General features: G+C 45.3%; 1 protein-coding gene and 1 long non-coding RNA gene across 3 annotated transcripts in view; one reads left to right on the plus strand and one right to left on the minus strand.

Moving 5' to 3' along the window:
• The window catches only part of pipox (pipecolic acid oxidase), a 35,708-nt gene extending 34,713 nt beyond the window's left edge, over positions 1 to 995 (plus strand). Inside the window, exon 7 of one of the 2 annotated variants that reach the window (XM_037268443.1) lies at positions 663 to 995. In XM_037268443.1, the coding sequence (XP_037124338.1) occupies positions 663 to 713 (51 nt within the window). In that variant the 3' untranslated portion in view covers positions 714 to 995. The remainder of the gene's footprint in view (positions 1 to 662) is intronic. The other variant, XM_037268441.1, reaches the window with a different exon arrangement.
• A 6,728-nt stretch (positions 996 to 7,723) lies between these two features.
• LOC119132916 lies at positions 7,724 to 8,496 on the minus strand. The gene is made up of 2 exons (XR_005100002.1): positions 8,020 to 8,496; positions 7,724 to 7,861 (listed from the first exon to the last, which is right to left on the minus strand). It is a non-coding gene; the product is annotated as an uncharacterized LOC119132916 (long non-coding RNA).
• Positions 8,497 to 12,765: the final 4,269 nt, after the last annotated feature.

Genomic DNA, 12,765 nt, shown 5'->3' on the forward strand with positions numbered 1-12,765 from the left:
ACAATATGCATACAAGTAAACAACACAAAAAATAAAAACAAGAAGGCACAAACAATGAATAAATAAGAGTGATGAATAAATAATAAATAAACAAATAACATAATAAATATAAGAGGAGCAAAAATGGAGCAAGTGTGCATACAGTGGACTTGGATATGGCGCTTTAAAGTGTTAATTACTTTATTTGATTTTTTTTCTCTATTTTTCATGTTTTGAATATGTATATCTTGAGATAAAGATATCAAAGCATGTGAAGTGATCAACTATACTAAAAATAACATGTGAAGTGGTCAACTATACTTGTAAGTGATGTGTTAATGATCAAGTAAAAAGTTGTGAAAAAAAACATATATAAGTCGCTCCTGAGTATAAGTCGCCCCCCCACCCAAACTATGAAAAAAAACGCGACTTATAGTCCGAAAATTACGGTATCTATTTTTGGACAATCTAAAACCATCCAAATAGAAGGCTTTTCCTTCTCTTTAAATGAGGTAACCAAAATATGATGTAAACTGTAATGCAATGTCATACTGTACCACTGTCAACAATGACTTTTGTCTTTTTGGTACAGCACTTGCTGCGGGATTACATTTGACTTTATGAATGTATTAAATAGTGTACTCTGATCTATTTTGTTCATTCCAGTGTATTTTCTTCTCCAGGTCATGGCTTCAAATTTGGGCCTGTCATTGGCAAGCTGCTGTGCGAGCTAATCCTGGGAGAAGTGCCCTCCTATGATCTTGCACCTTTCCAAATCAGCCGCTTTCAGACCAACATCAAATCAACTTTATAGAAATGTCAACAGATTATCAGTATCTTGTAATTTGAAGATTTATATTGATATTGATAATATTGACACTTTTTATTGAAGAGTGTCAAATTGATGAACAAAAGCATAAAACAAGAGCTTTGGCCTAAATAGTAGTTTTAATAATTTATTTTGCCTTATTATTAGGGAGGGGAAAAGCCGAAAGAAGCCACCATAAGGTATAATCAATATATAGATTTTGACCAAAAATCAACATAGCCTTTATAGCTACAAATCCTCAAAAGATGTAGATAATGTAAAACTACCGTAATTTTCGGACTATAAGTCGCACCGGAGTATAAGTCGCACCAGCCATAAAATGCCCAGAAAAGTGAAAAAAAACATATATAAGTCGCTCCGGGGTATAAGTCGCATTTTGGGGGGCAATTTATTCGACAAAATCCAACACCAAGAACAGTCATGAACGAGCAACAACAGGCTAAACGATAGGTATGCTAACGTGACATAAACACAAACTAAGAGCTGAGAACCCTAACCCTGACGTAAAATTCAGAGTTTTAAAAAAACTATTACATAAATAACACGTTAATAAAACCATCTGTGTCACTCCAATTCATTAAATCCATCAATCGTCCTTTGTCAACAATGCGTGCGCGCCGCTGACGGCTCTTGCACTTAAAAATATTCCACAGGCCCATATAACGATATATAAATTATATATCAAATAACTATTATATAAGCAATAATGTTATCAAACCATCTGTGCACTCTAAATCATTAAATCCATCGATCAAATTCCTCGTCCTTTGTCAACAACGCCGCGCGTGCGTGCGCCCTGACGTCAGCCTCGTCGTTATTCCACAGATCTACTATATAACTATATTGTAGCGTTAACAAAGTTCAAGGAAAGACGTGGGTTTGGTAAACGGCTCTTTATTTAACAAAACAAACTTCCAGGCGTGCGGTGGCGTGGACTTCCAGCCACGGAAATGGAAGAGAGCTCCATAGAATAGGACCGGGCGTGCGTAAAAGCCATGACCGAGCCCCATCCACCGTCCCCGGACAGCCACCCGGCCGAGCGCCGGCCCTCGACTTCCATCCACGGAGGTGAAAGACAGCTCGGTAGAGGACCGGGCGTGCGTAAAAGCATTGTCCGAGCCCCATCCACCGTCCCTGGACAGCCACCCGGCCGAGCGCCGGCCCCCGACTTCAATCCACGAAAGTGAAAGAGAGCTCCGTCGAGTCAATCTTTGTCCTTTATGTAAACAACGCCGCGTCGCGCTGCTGACGTCGCGCTGCTGACGTCGCGCTGCTGACGTCGCGCTGTTGACGTCGCGCTGCTGACGTCACTTGAAATTCAAATTACAGTAATCCCTTGCTACATTGCGGTTCGTTTATCGCGGTTTCATTTTCTTTTTTTTTTTTTGAAAATATTTGAAAAAAAACACATATAAGTCGCCCCCCCCACCCAAACTATGAAAAAAACCGCGACTTATAGTCCGAAAATTACGGTATATGTAAAGGCACACATGTAATTCAACAATTATTTATATAGCACTTTCAAGTACAGGCATTATTAAATGTATTGCTAAAAAGGATGGGCTGAAGCAAAACATTCAGCAAGATCCAGACTGGTTCCGGAGCCCAATTTGTGTTTCTATACGTAGTTGGCATATCCTGACCTTGTTTGTCACATTTCCTGGAGCCAGATTCTGCAGAGGAAGACCAGAGGGCCAGTGTACTATCTTCGGCCACCCCTCTGGGTGCTGAGCCCATGGCAAAGAGGACCCACGTCTCCATCTCGGGTCAAGCTTCGCCTTGTACAACACATCATTTTCAAAACAAAACTATTGAAGTACTCATATGCACATTTTTCACAGGTAGAATTGGATCTAAGTAGATTCCTTCTTAAAAATAACAAAAAGTACTTCTTACATTAATAAAACCAAATTTTCAATAATGACCTCTGGCAAAATAGAAATTACTGTATCTCATCTGTCACGATTGACAATAAAAAAGACCAAGTAGCACTCACTTGTACTCTCTCTTTCGTGTAACGTCAGAGGTCCAACTTGGTGTCGTGGAGCCACGCCAGCATCTCTGGTCCCAGGTCAAAGAGGCCGGCCTCCGAGGGTGGTCTATATAGGGGGCAGGTGTTGATGATGTGGTCGGCTGTCTGCTCGGGGTCACCGCACTCGCATGCCACACTGTCCGCCAGTCCCCACTGCTGCATAGATGTGTTGAAGCGCCCAACACCAGTTCTTAAATGGTTCAGTGCGGTCCACTGCTGGCGAGGTAGTTCATCTCCTCCAATGGCGCCGTCTCCTGGTTCCCAGATGTAACGGTGCATGAGGGAGGGACCAGCTGCCTCCCACTCCTGCTTCCAAGCTGCTGCCAGCCAAGCATCTCTGGAGATGTCCTTAGGGATGGAATTGAGCATCTCTTGTGCTACCATGTTGTAGGGGTGGCGCGCCTTGAGTCTGCTTGATGGAGCTGGAGTAGTTGTGGTACTGTGCAGGATGTGCCAGTTATTTTTTGCCTTCCTGGCTAGAATGAGGGTGGCAGCCTCTCGACGAAGGTTGGCCGGCGCTATTCCCGCAAGGACAGGCAAGAGGGACACAGGGGTGGGCTTCAGGCATCCTGTTATAGTTCGGAGGGCGTTGTTAATTGCCACATTTACTTTTTTGGCATGGGGGCTTCTGTTCCAAACTGGGGCACAGTACTCTGGTGCAGAGAATACCAGCGCTTGAGTTGATATCCGCAAGGTCTTAGCAGAGGCTCCCAACATTGTTGCAGCAAGGCGGTGGATCAGTGCAACCCTGGATGTCACCTTTGCCTTCAGTTCTTCAAGGTGTTGTTTGAAGGATAGGGTCCGATCCAGATGCACGCTAAGGTACTTCGGGGCTTGTTGAACCTCCAGGCGTTTGCCCTAAATGCTCACTACAAGTTCTCTCCTTGCTTCCCTGGTGCTGAGATGATATGACACAGCAACAGTCTTTCCAACGCTGAGCTGGAGACGCCACTTTCGACGGTATGCTACCATGGTGCACACGTCTTCATTCAGGCCGTCTTCCGTCGCCTTCCACGTTGGTCGGCTCAGCATGATGGCAAGGTCGTCTGCATAGCCATACTTTCTGGATGCTGTGTCCGGTAGGTCGTATATATAGATGTTAAATAGCATTGGTGAGAGAACTGACCCTTGCGGTACCCCGCTCCTCAGTCTTCGGAGCCTACTGCACTGCCCATTGCTGGTTTGGAGAGTAAAGCTGCGGTTGGAAAGTGTCTCCATGATGAACTGCACCATGTGCCGGTCCGGTATCATCCTCAGCAGCTTCAGGTGGAGTCCCCGGTGCCACACGGTGTCATATGCAGCAGTTAGGTCCAGGTATACCACTCCAGCTTTCTCCTTATCCTAGAAGCTGTTCTCGATGTTCTCTTGGGAGAATAGGGTAACCTGGTCTGCTGTTGACCTTCCTCGACGGAAACCGGCTTGTTCCCGTGGGAGCTGTGAGTCCACCACTGGCTCTATGCGGCTGTGTATCATTCTTTCCAAGATCTTAAATGGGACACTCAGCAGTGAGATGGGCCTGTATGACTTGGGGTCCTCCGCACCTTTATTTGGCTTCAGCAGAGCTATCACAGAGGCCCTGCCCCAGATCTTCGGGAGCTTTAACCTCCGGTAGCATGATGTGAAGAAAGCACTAAGCCATGTAGATGTTGTTGGGCCCTGGTGGATGACGAACTCCGGGTGGATGTTGTCACGGCCCGGGGATTTGCCCGGCTTGAGCTTGCTTATGGCCTCACTGAGTTCCTCTGCTGTAAAGGCTCCCGAGAGACTGGAATCGACGTTGGCCGCTCTTGAGATACAAGACACCTCACGCGATATCAGTCGTGCAAAGTCTTTGTCTGCATCCGGGAAGCGACCATTCTTCAGGAGTTGGGAGGCGATTGCATCTGCAGTGACTGGGCATCTGTGGGCTGATGTACGTATTTCTGCCTGAAAGCTGGTTGATGGTTTGCCACGCCTTGCGGCTGGAATGGGTGAAGTCGATTGATTCAACGACTTCTGTCCATCTCACCTTGCGGGTGGCGTCCAGCTTTTCAAGCAGTGGGATGTAGTTCCTGTTATACCCACGTGGGATGGTCTTCTTTGCCGCACGCAAGAGAACCTGGCAGTAGCCTCATAGGCTGCATCCACATTTGTGGACTCTGGGTCTGGCAGGCCGGCTGACCTCCTTTCCGTCTCCTCAGCATACGACTCCCAGTTGGCTTTTCGGAAATTCCATCTCTTCACAGGCTTCCCTGGCACCGGTTCCACCAGTGATGGAACTTTGATGATGGAAGGTCGGTGGTGTGAGCGGGGGAACCTGTCAAGGACACGCCTCTCCGGTCTTGGGTCGTTGCTGCGGCAAATGGCGAAGGCCAGGTCCGGGTTGGTGGTGGTGTTCCAGCGTGCAGAGAAGGAGGTTGGGGGTTCCTTGGGGTTGTACAACAGCAGGGCATCAGTGTTGGAGGCCCATTCGCACAGCGCCACTCCGCTAGGTGTTGAGTGGCGAGTTCATGTATCTATTAACTTCTGGCTCAGTTTTGTGTGTGTGTGTGTGTGTGTGTGTGCGTGTGTGTGCGTGTGTACGTAGGTGTGTGTGCGTGTGTGTGTGTGTGTGCGTGTGTGCGTGCGCGTATTCGTGTGTAAAATGGTCTTAACTCTTTCTAAATCAGTGGTTCTTAACCTTGTTGGAGATACCGAACCCCACCAGTTTCATATGCGCATTCACTGAACTTTAGTCAAAATAAAATTATTTTTTTTCAAATTCAAGACAGATTTTTTTACTCGTGCACAAAATGAGCATGAACATCACCTTGTTCAAAGAACAAAACCAACACAATGCATGAACTTACAACAAATTACATACCAGGAAATCAGTGTGACTTCTGCGTCATCACAAATTTGCACGACAAACAGGTGCTACTTTGGTTAGAAGCTCACATCTGGGTCTGGTATTGGATTTAGCCTGGGGGTAGTCCTCCCCTGTTAGGATTATCAGCGGGTCACAATAGGTAGCTCGTGATGTTTTTGTAGGCGGCAGCTCGGTGGGTAGAGCTTCGCAATCCCTCCTCCCCTTTCGTCGGCTCGGGTTCACATCTGTGGGATCCTGTGGGTGGTTGCATGCCCCATTGGTGCAGTGGCCTCTAGGGTCACTGGTGATTAAAAACCTCCCACCAGATTGTTAGTTAGCTTTTTCTTGAGTTTAGTGGGGTGGAGCTCCTTACCAATAACCCATTTACAGGTGAGTTTTCTAAAGTTGTCTACGTAATTTGGTTGGTTTTTCTGACATGTTGTCCTCCATTTTGGCTAGTTTTGTTCAGTCGCCTTTACAGTTGGCTTTAGAATTGTGCACAGAGGAACAGTTATTGGAGATTGCTGAGCATTACAAAATTTGTATAGTAGATAGAAAGTTAAAGGAAACCGTTAGGGATTCATTAAGAAAAAAGGTCTTTGGGAAGCTGGTGTTCTCTTTCAGTCTGTTGCCAGTACGGGGGCGGCTTTTTAGCCTAGCCCAGTCATGTTGACTTTTGAGCAGCAGAGGGAGCTATTGCAAATGCAGTTGGAACTGGAAAGGTTTAGAAGTGGCAATAGCATTGGGTGGAAAGGGAGCCTCAGTTTGATGTTTAACAGAATCTTCGTTTACTACCTAAATTTGATGAATTGGATCCAGATACGTACGTACTTTACTTTGTTTTAGCGCATTGCTGATACTAGTGCCTGGTCAGATGTGGACAGAGCTACTTTGCTACAGTGTGTGCTTACAGGGAAAGCATTGGAGGCTTTTTTAACATTAAGTGTTGCGGACAGCCAAGTTTATGCTAATGTTAAAGTGGATGTCCTTAAAGTCCATGAGCTTGTACCAAAAGCTTAGCGTCAACGTTTTTGGTAAGAAAGAAACAGGATCCACAGACTTATGCTGAGTTTGTAAGATTATTTGTGAAGTGCTTTTAGTCGATGGTCTACCGCTGCTGAAGTGGTTACATTACAAGATTTGTCTGATTTAATTGTTTTGGAGCAGTTAAAAAATTCTGTACCGGATTATTTTGCAACATACATTAACGAACGCAAAGTCAAGTCTCTCAGTGAAGCAGCAATCCTGGCAGATGAATGTCTTGACCCATAAAACATGTTTAGAATAAAATAGGGAAAGTTGTGGTAAAAGTGAGTCTTCGCTAAAACATAAGTCACCAGTGCCTGGGGTTTCCTTTCAAAATGTTTGGAGGTTGGAGCAATAGGACCAGTTAGTGCCAATATACGTATGTAGATATTGTTTGGGTCAGGGACACAGGAAAAACAATTGTCCTCGGCTTAGATCCAAAAAGACAGGACAAGTAAAGCCAGCTGTGATGGCAGCTCCAGTTACAAGTCCTGTTGCAACACCTGTTCACCAGGATGAGCTCTACCACCAACAGAGTGAGGCTGGTTTTGAATCTACCCAGGGTGATTTTTCACCCTTCATTTCAGATGGTGTTGTGTTTTGTTAGATGGGAATCAACAGGTTCCAGCTAAAATTTTGAGGGACACCGCAGCTTTAGATTCTTTTATTTTAGAGTCCGTGTTGCCATTTTCTAACCAGTCAGAAGGTGTGTTCTGATCCGTGGAATGGGTTTAGTTCCTTTTTCATCTCCTTTACATAAAGTTAATCTGGTGTGTGGTTTGGTCAAGGGTGATGTTGCGGTTGGTGGCAGACCGAGGTTACCAGTGGTTGGTGTCCACATGATTCTGGGTAATGATCTGGCAGGTGGGAAAGTGTGGGCCAATGGCAAGCCTAACATTTTGAAGGAGTTATCCGTGCCCTCTGCTGTTGTGTTCCCCCTGTTTCTCGGCTTAAGGCAGCCGAGAACCGGCCCAAAAATCTTGAGTTGCGAACTGATCTTTCAATTGGAAGCTAGACAAATTCTAGGGAGGCCCTAATAGCAGAGCAAAAAAGTGACATCTTTGGTTGACATTTTGTGTGGTTCCTGAAGTAGCAGTAAGGGATCATTATTTCGACGAGATTCATCATGTCTTCTAATTATATGTAGCAAATCAGCTATCACAGATCACTGCAGAAGAAACAACCACATCATGGACTGGGACGGGAGAAAAAAATCATATCAGAACCAAGCAAAGTAAAGCGATGGATCAAAGAGGCCATAGAAATCAGGAAGCGAGCAAGCGGGACCATCAACCGAGATGAGGGGGCATACACCCTATCACACACCTGGGATTCCCTTCTCCGAGGACCACCAAAAGGCGGGAGAGGGCCTGCTCGGTGGACTTTGACAGGTCTGCCGAGCCGGCCAGCCGATAAATGACACGTAATCAGCACGTCGGATGATGCATCTGAAAAAGACTGGCGTGAGTCGAACCTGTCAGCAGGTAACACCTTAAACATTTTTCTTGTCTGAACAAAATAATTTCCTACAAGTAAGGGATCATTCTCAATGTTGTTTTCTTCTTGATGGACTGTTGGTTAGAAAATGTTCCACATAATGACCAAGGTTTGAGAGAAACTGTTTTCCAAACAGCTGTACCTTCCTCCTTGCGTGGTAAAGTCCTCCAGACTTCGCATGGTGATGTGGCGGGTCATTTGTGTGCATGGTAAACTTATGACAGGGTCTTGCATATTTTTTTCTGGCCACGCTTAAACAGGGATATAGCCAAGTTTATTAAAACGCGTCATACTTGTCAGGTTACTAGTAAACCTAATCAAGTTGTTAAACCAGCACCCTTGTATCTGATACCGATAATGGGTTACCCATTTGAGCATCTTATCACTGTGTTGGGCCTTTACCACGTTCGAAATCAGGTCATAATTACTTGCTGACAGTAATGTGTCAAGATACTAGAAATCCTGCTGACTTTCCTTTGCATACCATCACCACCAAGTCTATAGTTAAAGCTTTGACTCAGTTTATTTCTACATTTGGTATTCTGAAGATCATTCAGTCAGATCAGGGTTCAAATTTTACTTCCAAAATGTTTGCTCAGATTTCGGAACAGTTAAAAGTTAAACATAATGAGTCGACAGTGTGTCATGCTCAGTCAAGGAACATTAGAGGGTTTTCACCAGACGTTGTCTTTGCTTCTTGCTCAGCTTTATTTTCTGATACTCTGACTTGAACATGACATAGACATTGGAGATACTAAGCCTATTAAATATACAAAGATTTTATAGGGTTTCTGAGGAGAAGAAGCGACAGTTGGACACTGAGGTACAGTATATGTTAAATGCGGTAATATTATAACATTGCAGAACCATCAAATTTCGAATTGGGCTTCTTCCCTCCATTCAGGACTTGTCATCCCAGCGCTGCGTGTCCCGAGCCCGTAATATTATCAGTGACCCATCACACCCCCACCATGGACTGTTCTCCCTGCTGCCCTCTGGGAAGAGGTTTCGCAGCATCCGCTGCAGGTCCACCAGGTTCTGCAATAGTTTTTTCCCCTGCTGTCGTCAGACTGTTGAACATTCAAACGTAGCATTCCTTTGCACACTTGTAAATACTGTTTTTGTCTCCTGCACTGTTTACATACTTTATCACTGCTGCACTTTGTACTTTATACTTATCTTATTTCATATTTTTATATAGAATGTCACTTTTTAACCAGCCGCAATACCACTACATTGTTGAAAGCCGTATGCAACGAAATTTCGTTTTGTGTACACCCAGTGTTGACAAAATGACAATAAAGTTTGTCTAAGTCTAAGTCTACCTTGTTTGTTGGTTAAAAAAACTGAATCTACTTTTCGACCATGTACGGATTACTGAAAAGTAAATAGTATCACAAAAGTGTATCTCTATCCTCTGCCTAGGATGGAGGACTGTATTGATCAGGTTGGGTCTGCAAAGTATGTGAGAAAGTTTGGTCTTTTGAAAGGGTACTGGCAGGTTCCACTTTCTCAACGGGCACGAGAGATTGCTGCTTTTACAACACCCTCTGGCTTGTTTTCATTCACAGTGATGTCTTTCGGACTGCGGAATGCTCCCGCCACCTTTCAGAGGTTGATGAACCGTGTGGTCTCTGGTCTGGAGCATGTCCAGAGAGTGCACGCCTTGTTTGATCGGCTGGTGTGGGCCAGGTTGATGGTAAACTTGGCAAAGTGTGAGTTTGCCAGAGCCACAGTCACCTATCTTGGTAAAGTGGTGGGTCAAGGTTTTGTCCGTCCCGTGGAGTCTAAAGTGTTAGAGTGGTGCTCACTCTAACTTATTTTGCAAGAACCACACGGGAGACAGTAGTTTGCCCTTTGACACCTGCAGGTGGAGAGTCCATTCGTCGCCGTGCGTACAGCGATGATCGAATGGAGGTCTGACTCTCGCCTCCTGCATGAGCATTTTTATTAAGAGAAACAGGGTGGGGGTGACAGTGGACTGGATAGGGAAGAGAAAACCCTTGACCTCTAGTCAAAGCATAGCAGGGGATGTTTTACGACATTGTGTAGGATGGGACAAGCTAGGTAATTTATTACTGGTTACACACCAACGTAAGCATAAAACTAATCTAGCTAGGTTATTTATTACTGGTTACATACATTCCAACATAATCATACGATCAAGATAGTTTGGAAAACCCTGACATATCCCTCTGTTTTATCATATGATTATGTCAACCCAATCCACAAACATAAGCAAGAAAATATAAAGAAGAGCAGTAAAAATAATAAAAACACTAATAAAAAAGATCGACAAAAAACAGAGATGACAGCGGACGGGTCGGGGATCGCGTATGGTGAAACATGACAAAAACAACAAACAATGATAGCGACAACTTCCAGTGAAGATGAGGTTTTTCCTCAATACTCCAGTTCAAACTTAGTGTGTGATCTAAAAACCTGCTGGCCGATGTTAAATCGCAGGAAAAGTCTCACACGGTCCCTCTGCCTTAGGCGACCAGAATGCTATCAATAAAAAACAAAAAAACAAAGCCACGATCCGTTCTGAATGAATTAGGTCCCGTCCAATGGTGCAGCCATGTTGGCAGGAGAGCCCTTACGCCTTGAACTGGCTCTCCCATCCTGGCACACAGCGGTGATGTCCAAAGCTCCCATCCAGTTTCCTCCTGGAGAGCAGTTGTCGTTAATGCATTCGTGGGTCTTGTTTTCTTGGATGAAACACGTGTAGTCCATTCCAGGTAGCCTTTTTGTTTAGGCCACTTGTGGCATCTGTCGTCCTCCAACAGTTACATTGGGATCAATCCAAAAGAGTTCAATCACAGATTCATTTCTGCGAGTCCAGGGCGGTAGGGGTAGCGTCGCTGACGGTGACAGCACGGTGTTGATATCCAACTCCTCCCATGGATGCCATACATTTCGCTTCAGTGACATTCATTGCCCTGGCCTCCAAGTGAACTTGCGTGGAGGAAGGGGGGAGTTTTGAACACACATAACACCCCTCCTGTGTGTGGGCTCTTACAGTGAACTTGACGTACCGGTACCACGTGCTGGTTTCGTATGGGTTTCTGGGGTCTCATGACCGGTCCTCAAAGTTCTCATCGTGTGACCATCGTTTTCCACGGTCAACATTATCACTTGGTCTGTTCAGATGAGTCCATAGACCATAGCATGCTCCAACCACAACGCAGCAGAGGATCCACCTGGCATCTGGAGCCCCGTTGCTACTAAGATGACAGGAACACCGAGACATACCCCCGCCTAGCGGAGTTGGGATCGTTGTTCGCAGACTTCGCCACCACCCCGAAATGAGGGGCCCAGCACTCCCTGTAGCTTGCAGTGGCTGAGGTGAATCCAGCTGGGTTGTTCAGCGATCTTCACTAAGGTGGGGGTAGTCAGCAAGACTTGGAATGGTCCCTCCCACCGTGGGCTGACCCAGTTCTTTCTTTTAATGACCTTGATGTAGACCCAGTCTCCTGGATTGATGGGGTTGTCGACCTGTGAGGAGGAAAGATCAGGCGGCAGTAAATTTGCATTGGACATATCTTTCAGTTTGAGGGTCCTGATCATATAAACTGCCATGGACTGTTCTTCATCTGCCCTTTGCAACTCTTGTAGTCAATTGTAATGCCCTTTTTAACGAGGCAGATAGGAGTGTTTGCGGGAAGAGTTTGAGCACTCCCTACTGATTCCTCCTAACCAAACACCGATCATGACAGGGGCTTTCCCATTTATTGCCTCCTGTCTTAAAGGAGATTCCCTTATCCATGCCGTCTTCTTCCTAACACATTCGCACCCACATAGGTTGTGCACATAAACGCACACACCCCGAGCGCGCACCCAAGGCTCAGACAAACGACTACAGCCTGACACAACTTTACAGAGATTACGCACGAACACAGAACACAGACAAAGGGATTCTATACATCTCTCATGTAGCTTCTTTTGATAGAACCTCCTATTGGTAACTGCGTAGCGGACTGTTTAGCATATAATCCCTTACTCAACTCCCTTGCTTCTACTTTTCCATGTCGGTGCAGTTGTAAGTGACCCCTATTGCAGTCAGACCCCTATTGTTAACTGTCGCCTTGTGCGACTCCTATGCATGATTGTGTGAAAGTCAAAAATTGAACGTATCCAACTTTCTGACCACCCAAACTCCACTGTGGGGCAACAAACTTACTATTTTAGTGAGTAGGTACATTGAGGAACCTAGCTTCCTCTTGACTGAATTCACTTTAGTCCAAATGTCCTATTCTAAAATGTATATAACTCAACCTCCCCTTCTTGAGCCTGACGAGCCAAAATATCAGATGTTTCCTACCGTTTTAGCCTATTTGTTCTATCCAAATCTGTTCAGTTTCCGATTATAATGCTTTTCTCTGTAGCTCTACGCATTATTTAATTTTTTAACAAATCTCCTCAGTTCTGTCAAACCCAGTGCACAATGAAGCTCCCTTCCACTTTGAGCCAAGCCCCACCAAGTTTGGTAACGCCACAGCAAGGAGTGCGATTTGGTCGTCGGACACTTCAAGTCCATATCTTTTGCAGCATCTCACACTCTCAAGTTGGTGT

The sequence above is a fragment of the Syngnathus acus genome, chromosome 13 (genome assembly GCF_901709675.1).
Source record: "Syngnathus acus chromosome 13, fSynAcu1.2, whole genome shotgun sequence".
NCBI lineage: Eukaryota > Metazoa > Chordata > Actinopteri > Syngnathiformes > Syngnathidae > Syngnathus > Syngnathus acus.